This window comes from Lontra canadensis, unplaced genomic scaffold, assembly GCF_010015895.1.
Source record: "Lontra canadensis isolate GAN:19392208 unplaced genomic scaffold, GSC_riverotter_1.0 scaffold12, whole genome shotgun sequence".
Lineage (NCBI taxonomy): Eukaryota > Metazoa > Chordata > Mammalia > Carnivora > Mustelidae > Lontra > Lontra canadensis.
Genome location: NW_022631006.1, coordinates 11,896,267 through 11,921,517, shown reverse-complemented (window position 1 = coordinate 11,921,517; position 25,251 = coordinate 11,896,267). Strand labels below are relative to the sequence as shown.

General features: G+C 34.7%; 1 protein-coding gene across 5 annotated transcripts in view; it reads right to left on the bottom strand.

Annotated features, from left to right (window-relative positions):
* FAM227B (family with sequence similarity 227 member B) overlaps window positions 1–20,102 on the bottom strand; it is a 183,285-nt gene extending 163,183 nt beyond the window's left edge. For 2 of the 5 annotated variants that reach the window (XM_032856532.1, XM_032856536.1), the window contains exons 1-7: window positions 19,994–20,102; window positions 17,427–17,480; window positions 12,610–12,841; window positions 11,191–11,258; window positions 6,515–6,550; window positions 5,947–6,051; window positions 40–138 (exon numbers count right to left, since the gene is read on the bottom strand). In XM_032856532.1, coding sequence (XP_032712423.1) covers window positions 40–138; window positions 5,947–6,051; window positions 6,515–6,550; window positions 11,191–11,258; window positions 12,610–12,841; window positions 17,427–17,480; window positions 19,994–20,041 — 642 coding nt within the window. In that variant the 5' untranslated portion in view covers window positions 20,042–20,102. The remainder of the gene's footprint in view (window positions 1–39; window positions 139–5,946; window positions 6,052–6,514; window positions 6,551–11,190; window positions 11,259–12,609; window positions 12,842–17,426; window positions 17,481–19,993) is intronic. The other 3 variants (XM_032856534.1, XM_032856533.1, XM_032856535.1) reach the window with 3 other exon arrangements.
* Between the last annotated feature and the right edge of the window lie 5,149 nt (window positions 20,103–25,251).

Here is a 25,251-nt window from a genome sequence, read left to right as displayed (position 1 = left end):
AATCAACTTAAGAACTAAGTTTAAAAAATAACATCATACCTTAAATTTATGCAGAAACCACCACCAAAAGGAATCATGTAAAAGAGCAATAGAGGCTTCTGAGAGAAAATGGGCCTTCCAGATTTTGAAAACCTTTTCCTATGGAAAAAAAGATGCATGGAGGTCAAATTAAATCCATTATAAAACATGTTAATGCAAATAGGCTTTATAAAGAATATGTATTCAGTGGTTATAGACTAGAATTTTTCAAAAGAAATTTAATTGTGCCATATATGTAAAATTAAATTTTCTAGTAGTCACTTTATAAAAAAATAAAAGGTGAAATTAATTTTAATGACATATTTTAATCAATCATATTTAAAATGTTATCATTTCAACATATGGGCATTAAATTTTTTCTCTTTTTTTTTTTTAGATTTTATTTATTCATTTGAGAGAGAGAGAACACATGAGTGAGGGAAGGGCAGAGGGAGAGAGAGAGAATTCCCAAGCAGAGTCCCCACTGAATGCAGAACCAGACATGGGGCTTGATCCCAGGACTTTGGGATCATGACCTGAACTGAAGGCAGATGCTTAACAGCCCAAGTCATCCAGGTGCCCCAGGCATGAAATTCTTAATGAAATATTTTACATTCCTTTGTAGTAATAGGTCTTTCACATACTGTATATATTTTATACTTATAGCACATCCCAGTTTGAATAATAAATTTTCATCATAAATACTAGATCGGTTTTCAGACTTCATAAATACAGAGTTGTGATTTTGCTCCAACCAAAATTGAAAGTTAACAATAACTGAATCAAGTATTAGTTTTAAAATTTATATATAAATTAAGAGATAAAATAAAAAATTCATCTCAGTTACATTAACCACATTTCATATATTCAACAATTATACTTGCCTAATAGCCATTGAAATGACAGTGTAGGCTAGACAAAGAACAGCAAACTCCAAGGTACATGCTACAATTTCCCTTTTATTCTAAAGACAGTTATCTTGGAATTCTATCCCAACAAGCTCTGTCATAAGTTTAGACCCCATTCAAATAGAGTATACTCTTAAAGAAATTAATAAAAATTGTCACATAAGGTTAAATCCATTTTCCATGACTATAAATCTTGGTTTGAATAGGCACATTCAATAGACCATTTTTATCTTATTTATTTACTACAAGTTTTTAAATACCAGAGTCAATATAGTTCAAGACTTACTTTAATGAAATCCATAGGTAAGAATTCCTGTTCCTCAACACATGTCTATAGAAAGGACATCATGCAGACTTTTTTTTTCTTTTAAAGATATTTTATTATATAAATTGTGAGGCAGCCAAGTCTAAATTATTTACAGTGAATTCCAATAGTCAAAATTATCTGATAATAAGATATTTCATCTCTTCAGATAAGTAGTTATGAATTGGAGTTTTTAAATTAACATATAACGTATTATTTGTTTCAGGGGTACAGGTCTGTAAATCATCAGTCTTACACGATTCACAGCACTTACCATCGCACACACCCTCCCCAACATCCATCACCCAACCACCCCATCTCTCCTTCCCCCCAACCTTCCCCTCCAACAACCCTCAGTTTGCTTCCTGAGATTATGAGTCTCTTAGGGTTTGTCTCCCTCTCTGGTTTCATCTTGTTTCATTTTTCCCTCCGTTTCCCTATGATCCTCTGTTTCTCAAATTCCTCATTATCAGTGAAATCATATGATAATTGTCTTTCCCTGATTGACTTACTTCACTTAGCCTAATATTCTCAGTTCCATCCATGTCATTGCAAATGGCAAGATTTTGGATATTTTGATGGTTGCATAGTATTGTATATGTATATGTATACCTCATTGTATATGTATACCTCATCTTCTTTATCCATTCATCTGTTGATGAACATCTAGGCTCTCTCTAGTTTTGCTATTGCGGACATTGCTGCTGTAAACATTTGGGTAACGTGCCCCTTCGGATTACTATATTTGTATCTTTAGGGTAAATATCCAGTAGTGCAATTGCTGGGTTGTATGGTGGCTCTATTTTCAACTTTTTTAAGAAACTCCATACTGTTTTCTAGAGTGGTCGCACCAGCTTGCATTCCCACCAACAGTGTGGGAGGGTTCTCCTTTATCCCCATCCTCACCAACACGTGCGTTTCCTGACTGGTTAATTTTAACCATTCTGACTGGTGTGAGGTGGTATCTCATTGTGGTTTTGATTTGTATTTTCCTAGTGCCGAGTGATGCTGAGCACTTTTTCATGTGTCTGTTGGCCATTTGGATGTCTTCTTTGCAGAAATGTCTGTTCATGTCTTCTGCCCATTTCTTGATTGAATTCTTTGTTCTTCGGGTGTTGAGTTTGGTAAGTTCTTTATAGATTTTGGATATTAGCCCTTTATCTGATATGTCATTTGCAAATATCTTCTCTCATTCTGTCGGTTGTCTTTTGGTTTTGTTGACTGTTTCCTTTGCTGTGCAAAAGCTTTGATCTGATGAAGTCCCAATAGCTCATTTTGCCCTTGCTTCCCTTGCCTTTGGTGATGTTTCTAGGAAGAAGTTTCTGTGGCTGAGGTTGAAGAGGTTGCTGCCTGTGTTCTCCTCAAGGATTTTGATGGATTCCTTTTTCACATTGAGGTCTTTCAGCCATTTGGAGTTTATTTTTGTGTGTGGTGTAAGGAAATGGTCCAGTTTCATTTTTCTGCATGTGGCTGTCTAATTTTCCCAACACCATTTGTTGAAAAGACTGTCTTTTTTTCCACTGGATATTCTTTCCTGCTTTGTCAAGGATTAGTTGACCATAGAGCTGAGGGTCCATTTCTTGGCTCTTTATTCTGTTCCATTGATCTATGTGTCTGTTTTTGTGCCAGCACCATATGGTCTTGATGATTATAGCTTTGTAATAGAGCTTGAAGTCTGGAATTGTGATCCTGCCAACTCTGGTTTTCTTTTTCAACATTCCTCTGGCTATTCAGGGTCTTTCCTGGTTCCATATAAATTTTAGGATTATTTGTTCCATTTCTTTGAAAAAAGTTGATGGCATTTTGATAGGGATCGCATTAAATGTGCAGATTGCCCTACGTAGCATAGATATTTTCACAGTATTTTCTTCCAGTCCATGAGCATGGAACATTTTTCCATGTTTTCTTTCCATTTTTCCATTTTTTCCATGTTTTCTTTGTGTCTTCCTCAATTTCTTTCATGAGTACTCTATAGTTTTATGAGTACAGATTCTTTGCTTCTTTGGTTGGATTTATTCTTAGGTATCTTATGGTTTTGGGTGGAACAGTAAGTGGGATGAACTCCTTAATTTCTCTTTCTTCTGTCTTGTTGTTGGTGTATAGAAATACAACTGGTTTCTGTGCATTAATTTTATATCCTGATTTTTATACCAAAAAGATTAGTTATCATGTATTGTGTGGGGGCACTTCTCTTCCATAGGCCACTAATTATAGTATGGAGTACATAAAGTAACAGCTTCAATTTAGTACTTAGTACTTAACAGCTTAGATTTAGTATTTTTTCATTACAAAGAACATATGTGAAGTACATAAAGAAAAAAGTAGAAAATTGAAATTCCAGGGGCGGGGGGAGGAACAATAACTTTGTTTAAATTATTTGCAAATTTCAAGCAAAGATAATTTTAACTGTACACTAACTGCACAATTGCTTCCATTCTAATTTTGGTTATGTTTAGTATTACTAACTTCCTTTTTCAGTAAAATTTCAAATTCTTTAAAATATATCAATATTTAGCCAAAACAACCAAAAAAGTAGAAATTGGCTTAAAAAAAACAAAACAAAACCCAAACCCAGTTTTAAAAGTTAAATGATTCTCTCCTCTCTCCTCCCCACTTTGTGATAATTTTTGATTCAAGTAACTGTAAATACACCTTAAAACTTAGATTATCTAACTTGGTTCTAACACTGAGTCTAGGTTGGACAAAATTACTTCTAATTTTCTATCAGTTTCGAGTCACATATATCAGTATGCTTGTGGCTTAGCTTTCTCCTCTGATTCACAGTATAGCTCATTTTTCACTCATTTTAATTTAATAAAATTTTTACTGAGCATCAACCTGTAGCCACAGTTCTGTTCTGGATGGTACAGAGGATAATGTACACTTTCTCTCACGAAGGAACTTAATTAATGACTGTATGCCCAGGAATGTGTTTAGATGGGTTTAGGTGAATTCATCAATTCCATGGATTCCCACACCTTCAATCATGTAAGAGTAAACCCATACTCTTCTTGCTCCAAGTTTCAGATCCATAAGTTTGATCTTAGTCTGTTACTATAAGCATTTCTATGAAATAACATTGCCTGATATTTTTATTTTCCTATACTCACTTATATTCTCTTTGGTCTAATGTCATTATCTCTTTTTTTAATGTCATTGCATTCTACATGCTATAGTAAGCCAATTTAAATTCTTTTTTGAAATCATGTAGGAGTATTAACAAATAAAACACTGGTGTCTATGCGTGGATATGCCCAGAAGCTTGTCATACTCCACCTGTCCCCTTCCCATATCTACTTCCACTCCTCACTTTCCTATTTCTTTCAATAAAGTCAGTATCCCTAAACTAACCATATTAATAATTCCTTATAGCTGTACATCTCTGCCTTGTTTATCTGATTTGTGTTAGATGTACAGGCATCCATATTTAAAATATAGTACCATCTTAGAACATGGAATGTTAGAAAGAATATTATAGATTACCCAGAACATTTATAAACTTATTTTAAAAACAACAATTTAGCAATTTCTTTTTGTAACAATAAAGCCTTTTTTCTAAGGAAACTGTGGAAAATATAGTCAGAGAAACAAATAAACAGGCTCATGATCCTGTAGCATAACTACAATTAGCATCTATAGTTTTTCTCTATAAAAATGGGATCGGGTGATCATATAAAGGGGGCAGACTAAGCCTTTACTCTCACCAAAATCCCACAAAATATAAAAGAGAATTGAAAAACATTTGCATTATTATGAAAAATAAGAGAATATCACTACTAAATCATTCTAGATATAGTTGTCAGTTGAGGTACTCTGTAGTTGCCTGAGGGGTATATAGAAGACCCAAATCAAGTCAGTCACACTCTATTTCTTAGAACATTGCATCTTGAAGAGAGTGAAAAAAAAAAAGGGTTAAGTGGTTGATTATACTTCTTCTGATGAACTACAGTGGGAGCGAAAACAGGGATTTTGTGTTGAGAAATGAAGAGGCACAGGAAAGTTGGAGGTGAGGGATGGGGAGGGATGGGGAAGGATGGAGAGATAAAGGATGGGGAGGTGAAGGATGGACTTGGCCCCCTCTAGGAGGGCTTTAGGAAATTCCAAGTCCAAGTCCACCCCAGAGAACTATCTGGAAGGAATCTGCCTGGGGTACGAGGAACATTGTTGAAGCCTGCAGGAAACAGAAACCTTGTTAGGTGACCACCTAATATTTAAGCAGGAAATCAATATCAGGTACCACCCAACTTTCATTTTATGCTTGGCAAGCAATGGGCAATGATCTAGTTACTGTCCTATGCCTGCAGTACTTCAATTAGCGATCTTATAGGGATATTACTCAAAAATTCCCAAGATACGTGGAGGCTCAAAAGGTGGCATTGTGGAGAAGGGCTCTCATAAGTTATTCTGGGGTCAAAATAAGCAGACTAAAATCTCTTGAGCTGATAAAGCAGGCAGAGGGAGGGGAAAACACTTGTTACAGTCACATGCCAAGACAATGCTAGCACCCTCAGACCCCTGAAGTGGTAACACAGAATCTAATACATTTTTTTTCTGGTGATCAAGGTAGTAAGCATCACTGGTCTTTTCCTTACAGAATTAATGCCCTCAAAATTCAATCATGCTTATCACCTAATTTGTCATAGCTTTAAATAAAAGTCTGATTCATTATATCATATTCTCAAAATGTATCATACAATAAAAATAATGTTTACGTACATCAAAGTTATGGGCTTTTAAAATAAAAAGATAAATTTGTTCAGCATCCAAATGTCTGGGTAGTTGAGTAAGCTCATTTGTTTTGAATCCTGAGAAGGTGAAACCCTAGAAAGAAGGAAATAGCACACAGTGGTCATTACTTTACCCTTTCCAGTATTATAGTCCCAGAGGACTACAGAAGACAGATAAATATTTAACCATAACTAATTAACATAATTATTTTACTTCCATTTATTAAGATAAGTGAAAACTTTTCATTGTACCTTAAAAAATCTTCCTATTTTGTGATTCTCTCAAATTAAGAACCCTGGCACATTCATATGCCAAATTCAAAAGCAAAATAAAATCGTATTTCAGAACCAACTTTCACAACTCGAATGATCAGAATTTTAGCTAGACTACCCATAAGGAAGGGGAAGGCAGAAGGAAAAAGCTTCTATGCTTGTTTCCACCTCTCTCTCTTAGAGCCCCATCTATATTTATAGCTATATCTATATTATTATAAACATTCCTTATTTCTATATAATACTTCTGATACATAATCTTATAGAATAGAAATTTTAAATACCTCTACAGTCTTCTTTGTCTCCATTTCATCTGAAAGCTGGAAAACATTTAAAATAAAATCTTTAAAATTCTAAATTAAATTTTTTATTTCGTAAATTTGTTAATTGTGTGTGTGTGCATGTATACGTGTGTGCGTGTGTGTGCGTGTGTGTGTGTGTGTTTATCTCCTACTGAAGCCTAGAATGCTGTCACTCTGCTAGATGGTAGGAATACAAAGATGGTCCTTGCGCTCAGGCTAGTCATAGTTCAGGAGAGGAATCAGATACATACACAAACAAAACAGAGATATAAGGGCTATAATAAGAAATATAAAACTATTTATTACACTTTTGGTTCACTGGGAAATAGACTCTGAGGTGGAGTTTAGTACTCAGAATGTCTATGGGAGTGCCTTTGGGCTCAACATCTACAGAAGGAAAGGGAAGAGGCATAATCGGGAAGTTGGAAAAATCAGCTATGTTACAAGTCTAACAGCTTCCATGGACGCTAAAAAGGGCTCTAGAGCTGAAAGGGCCTGTCACAGTTGTCCTGCATTTGGTTGAAAGAGCCATTCAGTTGAAAGGTCTTTCTGCCCCCAGCTTGATCAGTCATTGGATGTAGGTTGTTCCTGAAAGGGAATGTCTTTGGAAGAGGATGTTCTTTGTGGGTGAAGCAACCCTGAAGGGACTGATAGCTAAAGGGTGCACCACTAATAGCACTCTTAGCAGCTAGGACAACAGATTCATCCTTGACGGGGAATCTGGGCTGTGCATCTCTATGTCCACCATACTACTTCACACAGAATAAATAGCCTTCTGTATACATTAGTTATTGATCACTTGACATGTTGATAAATTGTTTATTAATTTCCACATCCCCATTTCTTCCAGAAATAACTAAGTTCACAGGCAAATCATACACATACACACATACACATTATATAATACACATATTATAAGAGGAAATGACATAGGAAACAAATTTGAAGAATGATAACAGATTGCTAACAGAAAGAGAATGACATTATTGTCATTAAAAAAAAGTACACAAAGGAATAAAAACAGATTACTTAGGCAAAATAAAATCAATTTTCATTTAATAAGAAAGAAGGCTGTGTGCTTGAGAGTTATAGATATCATTAATCAATAAGAATGGGGTCATATTTAGAAAGATGTTAATGTTAATCTCAAAGTCCTGGCTTTATTTTGCAGGAAGCAAGGAAACACTGGAAGTTTTCAAGGAGCACAATAATAGTAACACAAAACTACTACTACTTCTTCATCATACAACCTGGAAAAGATATTACAAAAATGCAAATAATATGTGTTAAAAGTCCAAATTAAAAAAATCAATAAAACATATTTAGCAATAAAAATAATTAAAATTTTTGTTAGTATAATTCATCTAAAGGTCATTGCAATCGATCCTCAAAAATTATCTGATAAATTCCAGAAGTCAAAATTTTTAAAATTCTTTTGAAAATTAAAAAAAAAAAAAAAAGAAATTACCAGTGTTTTCATGTTCCCACAACCCAGAATGGACTACGGTTGACATTTTAGTATTTGCTTACAACTATGTTATAAAATAAAATTTGAAATTTATTCAACAAAGTACAAAGTTCAGATTTCCTTTTTACCATAATCTCTACAGTTCTATTCATGTGTTCCCCCCTTCCTTGAAAGAGTCACTATTATTTGTTTCATTTGCATCCTTCCCATCCCATTAACATATTTATATATATATGTGTGTATATACATTTAAAGAATATAAACACTTCTTATGTGTTTTTAAAATGTAAAGAAATGGTATCAACTGTACATATTATTTGGTAATTTGCCTTTTTTTCACTTAATATTATGTTTTGACAATCTACCCAAGTTGACATTTATGAAATCTGTTAATTTCCACATAGCTTTTCTACCAACCTACCTATTCCCCTCTGCAAAATATAAATAATAATTAAATCAACAGAAGTTCATAGTTGACTTTTGCCAAACATCCAAAGAACAAATGATATCCACACACATATATGGATAACAAATGATATCCCTATATAACTACCATGCTCCATAGTCTACAGACTAGAAAAAGAAATAAAACTAAGTAATTCATTTTCTGGGGTTAGTATAATTTTGATACCAAAACCAAAAGAAAATCATATCAAACACAGATGCAACTAGCCACACAAAACAATAACACATCAAATCCAGTAATGCAATAAAAAAGTATAACCTAAGAATATAAGAATGTCTCAACTCCAGAAAAGTTATTAATGTAATCTGCCACAAAGATTAAAGGTTGAAAGTAGCTTCTGCTATCATCACAGTGGATTATTTCCCTCTCCATTTCAAACCATGAAGTTCTTTTTCAAGTGTTTGAGCACAGTGATACCTGTATCTAGATCTCTAACTGATTTATATCTAATCTACATCACATCTACAAAGCTTTAATAAACTAGGAATAGAAATAAATTTCATTAATCTAAAAAAAGACAGCTATTTAAACATTTAAAATGATGCTTGATAGCAAAGTACTAGCATTCTTTCCAAATCAAAGACAAGATGAGAAACCACTAACATTCCTGAATAATATGCATATGCCAAAAATAATTTCCTTTATGCCAACAATAAGCCATTTAATAAAATAATGGAAAAATAATTTCACTGATATTAGTAACAAAAATTTAAGATACCTAAGAATAAATTTAACAGGGAATGTTTAGAACTTATATGAAGAAAATCACAAATTTACTGATGACCTAAAAGAAAATCTTTGTTTTACCTTCTTACACAAAAATAAATACCAGATAAAGAATCAAATACACGCACACAAATATCTGTAATAATAATAGAACAGAGGGGTGCCTGGATGGCTCAGTGGGTTAAAGCCTCTGCCTTCGGCTCAGGTCATGATCCCAGGGTCCTGGAATCAAGCCCCGAATCAGGCTCTCTCCTCAGTGGGGAGCCTGCTTCCCTCTCTCTCTCTCTTTGCCTGCCTCTCTGCCTGCTTGTGATCTCTGCCTGTCAAATAAATAAATAAAATCTTTAAAAAAAAATAATAGAACAGAACACAAGTGAATATATGTAGGATCTTGTGACAAAGAAACTCTTCTCTAATATGGCACTAAAGGCAGAAAACTTCAATAGAAAATTATAGATCCATAAAAATGTAAAATTCTATATAACAAAAAACATTTCTTAAAGGTGACAAAGAAATACATATTACTGAAAGGGTTAATATTTTTAAAGCCTAAAGAGCTCTTAGAAACAAAAAAAACCAATAGCCAAAAAAATAGCCAAATTTCATTAATAGGCAATTCACAGTAAAAAAAAAAAAACACACAAAGACTAAGAAAAACCTGAAATATCAACTTCAGTAGTAAAACATATATAATTGATAAGATTTATGCTTATCAACTGTGCAAACATTAAAAAATATGGTATTAAATGTTGATAAGGAAATGGATAAGAGATCAATCACAAACCCTATTGTTACAAATATAAATTGGTACTGCCTTTCTAGAGAACAATTTGGCAGTACGTATCAAAACACTTAGATTTTCACATTTCTTTTCCTATGTGGTTCCACTTCTGGAAATTTATCTTAAGAAAATAATCATGGATAAGCACAATCTTCAGTTCCAAATATGTTCAGAGTAGCTTTGTAAATAATAGTGAATGAAAACTACCTTTACTTTTAAGATGGTGGAGAAGAAGTTTATTAATGAAAATTTCATATTACATTTAATGAATTACAAATATATAATTTACTTTGAATTTTCTAAAAGAAAATAAAAATGCAAGTGACAAGTGTGATTTATCTATGAATGATAGAATTAGGATATTTATCCTTTCTACTGTTTAATAATTTCTTCTAATTTTCTAAAATGACTACTTTAGTCATAATCAGGAAAAGATAATTTTGAAAATTGAAAAATAATATATAATGAGATGGAGAGACTAGTGGTGGCATTTAAAGTCTTTATAGCTTTAACATTATATAATTTTAGAATGTATTTTTGAAAAGGACTAACTTACTAAAAGTAATTCAAAATCTATCATAAGAGACTATGGACTCTGGGAAACAAACTGAGGGTTTTAGAAGGGAAGGGGACTGAGGGTATGGGTGAGCCTGGTGATGGGTATTAAGGAGGGCACAGATTGCATGGAGCACTGGGTATTATATGCAAACAATAACTCGGGGAACACTATCAAAAACTAATTATGTACTGTATGGTGACTAACATAACATAATTAAAAACAAAACAAAACAAAATAAAAGTCTATTATAATTCTAATCAAACTCCCTAAGAGACTTTAAAAAAAAATGACAAAGCAATCTTGAAGGTAATCAATAGGAATTATTATTTTTTTCTAAAGGAAGAGGAGGACTGATATGGAAACTGCACTACTAAGTATAGGTTATTATAATTATTAAATAACTGGAGTTTGAATGTATACATTAAATTAAATCTTCAAGTAACTTACAGTAATGTGAAAATGCCAACACTCTAATATGGAGTATGTAAAGAAGAAGATGAGTCTAGCTATTTTAAAAAACACACGGATAGATACAAAAGTAGACAATAAAAGACTAACAGGAAAATAAAAAAAAATTCTATCTGTGTTTATCTGTGAAATTATGATAATTTTCAGTGAAAATATAATTTTTCAAGGAAGATGAAAACAAATACCATACCATTATCTTCTTTCTCCTATGGTACTTCCTTAGAAATGTTTTGTATCTTTCCAAATTTCCTTTAGAACCTTTAAAAGAATAAGACATATATGTACAGACATATATATCTTTAAAAGTAAAAAAAAAATTAAATGCTTTAAAGAAATTACATATAAAACTATTCATGAGATCAGCTATTTTGATCAGCATAATGCTAGACATACACCCTTAGTTGAATGAATAAATATCGTATCTTCTGTTTCCTCTCTTTAGAAATGTCATGCTCCAACTAATATCTTTTGTACTTACCCCTAAAGTTTTACCTCAATCCCTTCCTACAGAACAACCCCACGTTTTTCACATAGCTCAGCTACTTATGTCTGGTTGCTTCATGGCCACCTTAAATTCAATAAAGTACAGTACTTTGGATCAAGTCTTAGTGAAAGTTTATGAGGGACAACTTTGAAGCCAGGTAACCCAGACTTGAGTCCAAACTCCAGATATTTACATATTGAGGAAAATGAGCATATACAAAATTATTTTTTGAAAGTGCACACCTGTGCTCGCTCACTCTATGTCTCCCTCCCTCTCTCTCTCTCTATACATATATGTATATAGCTTATATAATTTCAAAGATATTTTTAAAATTCAGAAAATGATTAAAAATGCAATAAGAAAATTTAAAATAAAACAGTAGTGAATTTAATAGTAGTATACTAAACAAATTCTCAGAATTTCAAAAACCAAGGTCCAAAAAAGATATTAAATATTTAAGTAATATAATTAATTAAATGTATTTAATACATAGAAAATACTTTGTAAGTACAACTAATATTATTATTTTTAAGGCTTGTATTATGAGAAGTTTGCTCATTGCATAAAGAATGATATAAGAAACACCACTAGTATCTAAAACTATTCTGGAAGTATTAATAAATACAACTAGGTGAGAAAAATGTTATATAAATACTGAAAAGAAGTGAAAATGATCGTTACTGGAAGATATGCTTTTCCCTCAGTCTGCAGTTTTTTACCACTGAATTCTAAACACTTCCTACAAGCTAACCTAGCTCATGCAGCTCAATTTACTTTGGGTTTTACATGGTTCTTTTCTTATGTTCTGACCCTTACTGGCTTGCTCGTCTCTACTACCAATACAGAATTGATCCAACCCTGTTTCCTTGATACTCGGCCACCTCCGCTGCAGCTGAACAAAGTTCACAACTATTTTAGGGTGTTCTGACAACACTTTCATTAAACCCGTATGCTCACGTTCAGCTAAAAATCTTGATTGAACTATGTTGAAATGAAGCAGTTTTTAAAATTAAAATAATGTTTATGTTCTCAGATATTTTATACCTTAGGATTTCTATTCTTTAAGAGAATGCACACAGACACACACAACTGACCATTACTTTACTCATAAAAAATAAGATTTACTTGTATCAAAAGTTATGCTCTTCCACTCAAATATTTTAGAGGCATGGCTTTTCAAAAGGACTGAACATTCCCCTAATCTTGACTCCATGGCCATGAATGCCTCATGTATTCGAGGGACTGTTCCCCACAGATGTGTATAAATTGAAGTAAATGAACTATCTTCTTTTATTTTCTTCACAGTGTGTAACCATTCATCACTATTTCCAAAATGGATTTCCCTTGGCCAGTAATCCTGCAAAAAATGTGAGAGAATATAACCTAAGTCATTTTTAATGAATTTAAATAATAGAGTTTTAAATCAATGAACTAAAATTGAGATTTAATTCCACAGCATTACATTTTTTATATTATTGAAGTATAATTGGCATATAATGTTATATTAGTTTCAGGTGTCCAACACTTTATACAACACAGCATTACTTTTCATTAAATGCATTTAAAAATTGTGAAATAATCATAAACTTCAGAAGTTTCAGATATTTTACAAAAAACTTTTCTGAAAATAATTTGCTTACTTGACTGATGTCCCATCATCTTTGAATACATTATTGTGTATTTCCTAAAACCAAAACCATTCTACATAATCAAAATATAACCATCAGAATTAGGAAATTGTCATTGATACATTGGTCCTATCTAAGTCTCGGACTCTGGTCAAGTCTTATCAACTAAACCAGTAATGCCCTTTATAGCAAAAGGATTTAATTCAGTATCACATGATTACATTTGGGCTTCATATGTCTTGAGTCTCCTTCAGTCTAAAAATTCTCCAGTCTTTTCTTGACCTCCACATATTTAAAACCAGCAGTTCACAACGAAACCTGGACCTCCGCATATTTAAAATCAGGAGTTCACAATGAAACCTGAAATTCCAATTCCAGACATCCTAGTTTTCTCTTTTTCCATATTACAATTACCATCTCTAATAGTGAAAAATCTAGTTGCCATGATCTTTAATGTACATACTTACTTGATCAATCTTTTTAGGTAATCACTCTCTCCCATCCACTTCAAGCCTCTTTTTTATATGTAGATGCCCTTTTCATCCTGCTTCGACTCTGACATCCAGTCCTAGGCTGCCAATTCTGTAGGGACACCTTTGTTACCCTACTTGGGCTCTGACTTCCCATATAAGCCACAGCGTACCTCCACACCTCCATGAAAAAACACTTCATCTCCAGCCTCAGGTGGCTGCCATCTCATTCCTTTGAGCTCTGACACCTTGGTGTCACATGAATACTATTCTCATAGTTCAGATAGCTTGCTTAGGGCAATTGCAGCATATCTTCCTCCCCCGTGCAAATATGGACACCTGCCTTGTTTGGGCCCCCAAATGGCTTTAGGACTAAATTGTTCAGGAAGGGAAAAAGAGGAAGGGAAGGAAAAAAGGGAAATGAAAGGAAAGGAAGGGGAATCATAACCATATTTGTAAATCTAAATATAGGATTATCTTTTAATATAATCAACTAATAGAAAACAAAGTTAGCCTACATAATTAAAGGTTTATGAGTAAAAGAATTTTTTCTGTAATGGTAGAAAATTTGTGGAGAATAAAACTCTTCAGTAGAATTTGGATGAGATACTCTGGGAATTTAGCTAAATGGGAATAAATCTAAAGTCTGCAGATCAGGAATTATAAACATGCCTTGGTTTATTCCACCTGCCTTTTACTCCATTTAATGGCTTCCTAAACCCATCATATGTGTCTCCATCATATGTGTCTGATTTATGAACTATGCTCTCTAATAATAACAGGTACCTGAATAATAACCACCTTTTAATTCTGGAAAACTTTCCCACAGAATACCTAGGTCCTTCTGTCGTTTTAGAAAAAAGAATTCACTTTGATACATAAGTGCCTTCTCCCAAATCCTACAAATGTGTACCTTAAACAAGGTACAACTACTCAATAGAAGTATTAAAATTTGGGTATTATGTGCCAAAAAGTACAAAGACTTCAGAAGAATAAGATATGATCACAGGATACAATCCCGGAGACAAATATTGTCAAGTCAGAATGACAGCTGCATTCAGAAACATAGTCCTTATGGGTCATGCATTACTATTGTTAGGGGTATTGGGAGAGAGGAAAGAGGCTGAAATGGAAATGGCATTTGATAAGATTTTACAATACATACAAACATTTATGAAAATATATCCCTTATATCAGGCTCAAGATACCACAATCTTTATTTCTAAAGTATTGAAATATATTATGAGATGAATAAAGTATTCTGAAATCCTATAAGCCTAATTAGACCCTGTATTCTGTACCTTCCCAAGGTAATCAGGGGATTGACTGGTGTCCCAAAGCCATTAATGTGACAAAGGTGATGTGTAAGTTAGCCCTGATTCTTTTATTGGCTTCTTTGTGGCTGCATGATTAAATGGATACCCAATGATGATCTTGTAGTAGCTCATACCTGCCTTCCCCTTCATTTCTCTAATTACTTTCCTTTATTATTCCTTTCTATTTTGCCTTCAGTCTGTTGTTCCTTGAATAGAATATCATCTGAAAATAATTTTTGTAGCCAGACCTAGGGAAGCTAAACGGGAGTAGCCAATAAGCAGATCAACTGCCAGGCAAAAGTGAACTCATTATGCCAGAGACAAAATCAGCACTGCTAGGGTTTAAACATCCAGCAACCACAGTAATTATATTCATTTAAAAACAAACATATTCCAATTCCAAAGAGACAAAAGAATTGGACAGGAAATTTCTGTTCCCTGAAGAGTTAAATTCTCCATTATAGCACTATAGTCTTCAGTGATAACTTCAGGAAAACATTTATCTTATTTAAAAGGTCAGTGAAGCAAGAACTGGCTATGTACTTGTTATGTTTACTTTAACTACTGCAATTAAACTTTGGCAGTAGCAGAAGCACAAAATATTGCCTACTGGTACACAACCAGAGACGGAGCCGAGTAGTCACAGCAAGACCCTGAAGTTCAAAAACAGATTTAGTTTACTGAATATATGGTTAGGTTTTTACCCATGTCCTAAGCCCTAAAAAACAGTGCTGAGGTATCCAAAAAAGGGTAAGAAATACAAGGAATGACTAGGGTTAGAAGAAGTGACTTTTAGTTCTTCTTCCCTTATCTTAAATTTTAATATAGGGAGGGATTGAAATGGACGGATGGATGGATAGACGAATAAACAGAAAGACAACAAACAGGCTGTTCCCTGAATAAAGAAAATGGGATTGAAATAATTATTCTATCATTAAGTATCTTTGATCCTGTGAAAAAAATCACAGTAGGAATCTGAGTACTCTTTAGGTCTAGATAACAAATGTAGTAGTTTTTGTTAATGAAAATTGATACCGATGCACTGAGAGAAGATTAATTAAAGCACTCCTAGATAAAAGTCACATGAAAACAGAAAAACAAGACACAGAATATGAAATAAATAACAGGGAAGATCAAATGTGATGTGTAAGTAAAGAAAGAATTCAATTCTTCAGTACCTAAAGAACTGAAAGGAAAAAAAGTATGACAACAAAGAAAAATAGTGCAGAAGGAGGATGATGCAAATTCCATGATGGCAAGGATTTCCCCTCTGATTTGTTCACTATTATATCTCCAGTGTCCAGAACAATACCTGGGACCTGGTAGGTAGTGAATAAAAATCATTAAATGAATGAATGGATAGGATAAGTAAGAGAATTGATAGTAACTAAACACTAGTAGAACAAGAGGCATTATAAAAATAAAATATAAAAATATTTTGGGGGCTCCTGGGTGGCTCAGTGGGTTAAGCCACTGCCTTTGGCTTAGGTCATGATCTCAGGGTCCTGGGGTCAAGCCCCGCATCGGGTTCTCTGCTCAGCAGGGAGCCTGCTTCCCTCTCTCTCTCTCTCTGCCTGTCTCTCCGCCTACTTGTGATCTCTCTCTGTCAAATAAATAAAATCTTAAAAAATATATTTTTATAAAAACAAAAATAGAAACAGAATGGTGATGGAGTAAAGGGGAAAGAAGCAGGAAGCAAATGTGGTAATTGATCAAATTGATAAATGAGAAATGATTGAAGTTTTAAAAAAAAGTACACAGAACTATAAGAGGAAGATGAGAAAGATAGGAGAAGACAGTATAAAATATTAAAATTACAAAAGAAAGATAAAAATGGTAGGAATTGGCCAAAATGAGACAGCTTTAGATGATGTGACAAAAGATAAACTATAAGACATGAAAAACTAACAGCTAACATGTAGGTTCCAGGTACAGGTCTACTGCTAGCTAGTAGTAGAGCTGGGATCTGAGCATGGGCAGTCTGACACCAGAGCCTCTGTTCTTAACCCCTATACCACTAAACAGATTCATACATTTGCTTTTATATTTTAGAGGGAAATTAAATAGATAGGCTTTCCAGGAAGCCATAAGCAGTTTAGAATATATTTTAGTTTCTGTTTTGTTTTACTCATTTATCATATGCCTCATTTCTAAAAAAAAAAATGACAGCTCCATCAAGGGGGTATCTTTGCCTGTTTTTAGTCACTGGTATATTCTAATTATTCATGTGGTTGGCATGTAATAGGTACTCAAATGTAGTTTTTGAATTTCTATTCTTAAAGTCTTTTCAAAGATTTCCACATCTTCACAACTGATTATTTATTTATTTATAGAGAAGTGGGGAGAGAGAGAAAGAGATAGGCAGAGAGAGAGTCTCAAGCAGGGGCTTGATGGATCTCACCACCCTTAGATCATGACCTGAGCTGGAATCAAGAGTCAGACGCTTAAATGACTGAGCCACCCAGGTGCCCTTCCACAACTGATATTATAAAAGATGTGTTGGCACATAAAGTAGATGTTCTACTCACCCAATTTTGAAACTTTAAGAATTCTTCAATGTTCCTTGGAGGTTTTTGCATTTTCTAATGAAGTAAAATCAATATTGCTAATTAACATAAAATCAGACTGTTTATGTTTACATATAATTTACTTAAGTAAATGATACTAGACTTAAGTTATAATTTTCAGAGCCATAAGACATTGTAAAATATTCACCTTTTAAAGACCCTGCACTTTAGAAAGGTAGAGATATCAATGTTTAAATCCCAGGCCTCCAAACCAAATTCTGTAAAAGGCTTCCCTCATATATTGCTCCTAGAAATAAATTTCACAAGAATTCTGTTGAATATCCTCATTTCAAATTCCTACAACAGTTCTGGGACATTTTGGGTTATATATAAATATATATATTTATAAATATAAAATATATATATAATATATATATAAATATAAAATATATATAAATCCAGAGCCAAAAATATAGTAACTTGCCCCTCTTGCCAATGACATCTTTAAAAGGCCACACTAGTGACATGGTGAAAATAATTTTTAAATATTTGGATGTTTCTGTGTAATAAATAATATTCCCATTTTTATTAGTAGTTTCTCATAAGTTGAAAACATATTCTTTCACTAGACAAATTAATTTTATCCAAGACCACATCTTGTTCTTCCTTGTATTAGAGACTATGTAACATTCTCTCTTCTGCTTGGAAGGCTCCCTGTTCCAAACCCTCTCCCTCCAATCCCTTCTTGGCCTATTTAACTCCTATTTTAAATGTCAAATTAAAAGTCACTTTTTCTAGGAAACCCTCCTTGTTCCCCCAAAAGACTGTATCTATGATAACACATAGCAGATTCGTACCTATATGAGGATAGAAACTATAGTTTCTGTCAAAATTTCATACAGTGATTGGCTCAGAGTTAGTGCATAACTACTTGCAATGTGTATAAATTAATGAATAAATGAGTAGATAGATGTCAAAGAAATGTGTTATTTAAAAGGATAATAAGACCATTTCTAGAGAGTGAAAAACCAGTGAGAAGGCAGCAAAAATAAGAGAAATTCAGAATATCTCAATATAATGTCCTAATGATATGATGATGACATGTCTGAAAAGACTAAAACACTAAACACATATTTCACATCAATATATAAATGATAAAATTATATATACAAATACAAATTATATATACAAATTTTGTATATATATATACACAAATATATATATATACAAAATCACCATATTTTTTAAAAAGAGCTATACATTTGAGGCTAAAGAGAATATTTCATTCTGTAAAATTGTTTAAAATAGATGATGAATATAAGCAGATAGATAACAACAAAATAAAAGGTATATGTGACAATCATTATAAAAATAAGTGTTCAGAAGCAAAGCTGCATAGACTTGTCAAAAAAATTTAATGGAAAACATGGGACTCTAGATTGAGAAGGGTAAGAAATAAGAGATGGTGTGCAGGGGTGCCTGGTGGCTCAGTGGGTTAAAGCCTCTGCCTTTGGCTCGGTCATGATCCCAGAGTCCTGGGATCGAACCCTGCATCAGGCTCTCTGCTCAGCAGGGAGCCTTCTTCCCACCTGCCCCCACCCCTCGCCTGCCTCTCTGCCTACTTGTGATCTCTCTCTCTGTCAAATAAATAAATAAACTCTTTTAAAAAAAAGATGGTGTACAGAGAATGCTTACAGTATCACTGACTATATTTTCTATGCTGGACCTTTTATTCCTGTGGCTTATTCATTCCACAGTTAGAAGCCTATACCTCCTATTTTTCTTCACCCATTTTGCACATTCCCCTAACTCTGGCAACCATCAGTTTGTGCTCCATTTTTATAGTTCTGGTTCTGCTTTTGTTTGTTCATTCATTTGTTTTGCTTTTTAGGTCCTACATGTAAGTGAAATTACATAGTTTTTATCTTTCTTTGTCTGACTTATCTCACTTAGTATAACACCCTCTAGGTCCAACCATGTTGTTGCAAATAGCAATATCTTTTCCTTTTCATGGATGTGTAATATTCCTGTGTGTGTGTGTGTGTGTGTGTGTGTGTGTGTGTGTGTGTTATCTTCTTTATCCATTAAAATATTACCCATGTTTCAACTAATGGAAATTAGAAAAATATATTATGGAAGTGAAACTTACACGAGAAAGTTCCAGCTAATTTCGATATAAAATTCCAAAGTTCTCTAAAGTAAATGTTAAAAGGAGATAGGTATAAATTAAATGGACTTCTGCTCTCAGTATAATGTAGAAGAATTCAAAACACCTATGCTTCCACAGTAACAACAAAAGAAACCCAGACAAAACAAAAATCTTACTTTTCTATGAGGTTGGTGAAGAGCAGTGGGTGTCAGTAAGCAGGACGGGCTATATCATTTGTGCCAATGCATAGTCCCTTGTCCAAAAATTAAGAATTTTAAGATAGTAACATGAGACTACTAAAACAAGTGTGGGGTCCATTTAATCACGAGGCCCTGTGCAACTGCCCATGAAGCCTCCCTACATGGAAGCCTTAATGACCAGAAATCCAAAAAGAAATATTCTCTTTATAGTGAGCATAAAGGTCTGGCAGCTTCCTTACCTGGCAGCAAGCTCTGATCATCCATTGAGGAAAGTGTTGGTCTGCCATGATGCAGTAACTTTAAGGAGATGAAGAGAAATCACTTGGACCTCAGTCGTTGGTGTGAGCTAGAGGAACAGTCTGGAGTCTGAAAGACACCCAAATACAAAAATATATGAGTCAGACAAACAATCTCTTCCCAGACCACTATGCCTCACTTCTGAGTTTCGTCTAAAAAGCAGCAGTCAAGGAGGGGCTGGAAAGATAGAGAACTTATATAGGCCAACACATTCTTATGGCACTTGGGTTCCATGGCCCTGACAGAGTTGACTCCAAAGATGAAGCAAAAATGTAAAAAAACTTTAGTCCCAACTTCTCCCAATTCAATATTGACGAGCTATAAGATGGCTATGATGAGAGAAGTTGGAAGCTGGGTTAGTCAAAAGTGAGCTCAATCCAATTAAAGCTGAAGCCAACCCTAAAGTTCAACTCAAGTCTAGGAGGAATAAAAAGATCAACATCTCACTTTGAATGCCAAGGAGAGTAATAGGCTTGTGCTTTCTGAAGACTAAGTAACACTAAATTATACTTTGTCCTCTACAAGTTTTTCCCATATTTATTTAATATACAATAAAACAATTACAAGAATACAAACAAGAAGTAAAAGGGACCCATAATCAAGAGAAAGCACAGTCGATACAAACCAATTCACTGAGAACACAGTTGTAACTAGAAGGCAAGGACTTTATAGCATCTGTTACCAATATGTTAAAGATTACAATATAGGGGCGCCTGGGTGGCTCAGTGGGTTAAAACCTTTGCCTTCAACTCAGGTCATGATCCCAGGGTCCTAGGATCAAGCCCCGCATCAGGCTCTCTGCTCAGCAGGGAGCCTGCTTCCCTTCCTCTCCCTCTGCCTGTCTCTCTGCCTATTTGTGATCTCTGTCTTTCAAATAAATAAATAAAATCTTTAAAAAAAAGATTTTACAATATAGGTTAGATTTTGGCGCATGAAGAGATCGGGTATTCAAGGGAAACAGAAATTCTAAAAAAGAAACAAATGGAAATTCTAGAACCATGCACATATTAATCATAAGAAACTACTGTGTCAACATTAATATTAGATAAGACAGACTTCAAGACAAGTATTACCAGGCATAAATAAGGTTATTTCATAGTGATAAGAGGTCAGTTCATTAAGAAGACTTACCAATGTTAAATGTGTTTGGATCTAATAAAAGAGCCTCAAAATACATGTAGCAGAATTTTACAGAAATTTACAAAACTAAAGAGAAATATAGGTAAAAACCACAATTACAGTTACAGATCATTACACACCTCTCTGAATAATTGATGAATCAAGTATGTACATACACACACATACAAACAAATCAGGAGATAAAAGATTTGAACAATATTTAAGTCAAGCAATATAATTTAAATGACATTTACAGAACAACTATAAAAGTACAGAATACACACTCTTTGGGGCTCCTGGGTGGCTCAGTGGGTTAAGCCTCTGCCTTCGGCTCAGGTCATGATCTCAGGGTCCTGGGATTGAGCCCTGCATCGGGCTCCCTGCTCAGTAGGAAGCCTGCTTCTCTCCCTCTCTCTGACTGCCTCTCTGCCTACTTGTGACCTCTGACTATCAAGTAAATAAATAAAATCTTAAAAAAAAAAACAACCAGAATACACACTCTTTTAAACTAATGGAACATAGAACGTTCACCAAGATGAACCTATGCTGTATCATAAGACAAATCTTAAAAGTTACAAATAATTGAAATCATTCAGAGTATGTTCTCTGACAAGACCAGTAAAAGAAAAAAATAGCAACAAAAAGATATCTAGAAAAATCTTAAATAATCCATTTCTAAGTAAAATATGGCTTACAGAAAAAAATAATAGAGAAAACTGGAAAAAACTCTAACTGAATGATAATAAAAGATAACGAAAACACAACATATCATGGTTGAATGCTATTTACAAATGTCGATTTAAACAAAAATTAGGATATCATTATATCGCGAGATGAGGCGATAAGAACATGTGGAGGTAGAGAAAGAAGGAATGTTCATACACCTGAGGATGGTGTTATAAAAGAGCTTTATCATTGACTTCTATAGGAGAAAGTTGATGGATAATATCTGAAATTGTCAATCAAAAAACTGCAATATAAATGTATTTTGAAATTTGCAATAAATAAGAGAAAAAATATTGAAAAGACATGAAAGACTTTTCCTTTTGAAAAAAGAACTGAGAATAGAATGGAGGAACTGGGGACCAAGGGATTTTGGCGAAAATTCTAGAATAGGACAAACTATCGGTGCTCACCAATATGTATATGTTTCTCTACATTTCCCAGGTTTGCTTGGGAGTTAAAGTGGGGGCCTGGGGAATGTAGGCAAAGTGATATATGTCACTTTTAGGGATGACCTCTAAAACCTTTTGTATGACTCACCATGCTTTCTTTTTTGTCACGTATGATGTTGGACTTAAGTCTTAGGAGACTGTAGAATCACTAAAACTTAAAAAAAAAGAAAGAAAGAAAGAAAAACCCAAAATCCAAAAAAAACCCCAACCTGCATCCTTAAATCTAATGTTTCATCTGACTAGTAACATCCTCAATGGATCCCCTGTGAGAAATAAAAGTTTATTATATTAAACCACTGAAATGTTGGGGTTGTCTTTGACAGTAGTAAATTCATTATGGTGGTTTTTAAAAAATGGCCACAAATTCTTTGACAATCTTTTGAGAAGTGGCATCTATCTATGCTCCATCTCCTATAATCTGGACACCCCTTAAAATATATTTATAACCAAAAGAATGTGCGAGAAGTGATACTGTGTTACCCCTTGAGAGTAGGCCAGAAAAGAACATGTAGTTTATACCTTATTCCTTGCAACACTTGGCTTTGGAGCCCTGGGCCTAAACTAGAAGTCTAATTACCCTGCTGCTATCCTGTGAGGCAGTTCAGGCCACAGGAGAGGCTATGCATATGATCTCTGCTAACATTCATAGACTGCCAAGCTGAGTTACCAAAGAAAAGCTGTCCCTCTGTGGCCTCCTGAACACACAATTCACGAACACAATAAAAAGGTTGTTTTAAGCCATATTTTGGAGTAATTTCTTACATAGCAATAGTGAGCCAATACTCGCATCACTTCAAAAAATAAAGAGCATCATTTGTTTTTGTAATCTGTGCACCTGAACTAAAGAAAAAGGCGCAAATTACTTATTCTTGGCTTGGAGACTTTGCTAGTGCTACTTCTCTTACCCAGAAAGCTCATCTTTCTTCATAAAGCAGTGGCTTTCAAACTTTTTAAGGAGAAACACACAATAACAAATACATTTTATAAACACGGCCTAGTGCACCAAGATGTACACATGTGCACACAAAAAGATATTCTTTGACTTATGATGGGGTTATGTTTCCAAATACCCATCCTATGTTGAAAATGCATATAATACACTTAACATACTGAATTAGCTTAAATGTGCTTAAATGTGCTCAGAATACATGTTAACATACCGCTGGGCAAAATCATCTAACACAAAACCTATTTCATAATCAAATGTTAAATATGTCATGTAATTGAACACTCTATTGAAAGTGACAAACAGAATGGTCGTATGGGTAAAGAATAGTTCTAAAGTATAGAACTTGTTCATTGTTTACTCTAGTGATGTCCTGGCTGAAGTGGCTGTGCATTATCACAAGAGAGTTTCATCCTATGTATCATTAGTTCAGGAAAATACCAACTCAAAATTCAAAGTATGGTTTCTACTGAATGCTTATTGGTTTCACACTATTATAAAGTTGAAAAATCCTAAGTTAATGAAATGTTAAGTCATGGACCATCTGTAATTTAAAACTCCATGAAGTGGGGTTCCTGGGTGGCTCAGTCAGTTAAGCATCTGCCTTCAGCTCAGGTCATGATCCTGGGGTCCTGGGATGGAGCCCCGCCTCAGGCTCCCCGCCCAGGAGTGTGCTTCTCCCTCTCCCTCTACTGCTTCCCCTGTTTGAACTCTCTGTCTCTCCCAATCAAATAAATAAATAAATAAAATCTAAACAAAAAACAAAACAAAAAAACCTCCATGAAGTAATACTTAACTTTACCAAGTGCCATGCACTGACATTTTCACACTATACTAATTAGTTTCTTAAAATCTCTAGTTTTGGGGCACCTGGCTGGCTCAGTCTGTGGAGTTTGTGATGCTCCATCTCCGGGTTGTGAGTTCAAGTCCCACACTGGCCTTAGAGCACATTTAAAAGAAAATAACAACAACAACAAAAAATAAATGTGTCGTTTTGACTCAGTATATTTGCTTGCTTACAAATGGGACCTCCACCAATCCCCTTGAAAAGCACTGCTCGGGGCCATATCATTCTCCAAAACCTTACTCAAGTCCAACCAATAAGCCTTCATTGGCCACCCCATTTCTGAGCTTTTGTGAAATTCCTACAATTTATTAGTCATGTGTTTTCTATACTAGCCCTTTAACTTGATGTCCTAAGCTCCTCTAGGGCAAGCACCTGTCCTTGATCCTTCGGATGCTAAGTTCGAAGTACTCAATAAATACAATGCTCAGGGTCTGTGTTTGTGAATCTCACAGTCTTAACATGCACTCCTTAGTCTGGGATTTTCTTTGGGGTGGGGCAAGGAAAAGTGGTTTTATAATCTATCCACATTTTATGCTTAATTCCAAAATGGAAAAGTGCATTAAAGCAGTTCCAACTCTACACGTGAGTAGTTTCCAAGCAAACCAAACCATCAAGATACAGTTTCCCCTGATAGCTTTCGTGACTACTAGTACTCATCTTGATGTAGCCCTAAAAAAGTAATAGAACTAAGTTCTCACGACTAAAAAAGAGTTGTGGAATGGATAAAATGGAAAAGTGTTCTGTAGGATCAGCATTTTTCACAACTCACTGCAACTACACCTTGAGAATATACTTCCAGAACCGCGTTCCATTCAAGGGGCCTCCGCCAGGGTCAGCAGGAAACGCAGCGCAAGGCTGCCGGGCTGTGAGGACAGCTCCACAACCGCCACCTCGCTTTCCGACCGGGTCTCCCAGGACCAGGGCGACTCGGCTGGCAGCCCAGAGGCTGAGGCGGGACTTCCCCTTCTAACCACGCCCCGTGTCCCTCCCCGCTCGTTACTTTCGTCGCGGGTCGGGCGCGGCATCAAGCTCTGGCAACGGCCCTAGCAACGGCCGGGCTCCTCCCTCCGGTGTCTCCCGGAAAGCGCTCCGCCGCGCCCTAGCGCGACGTGG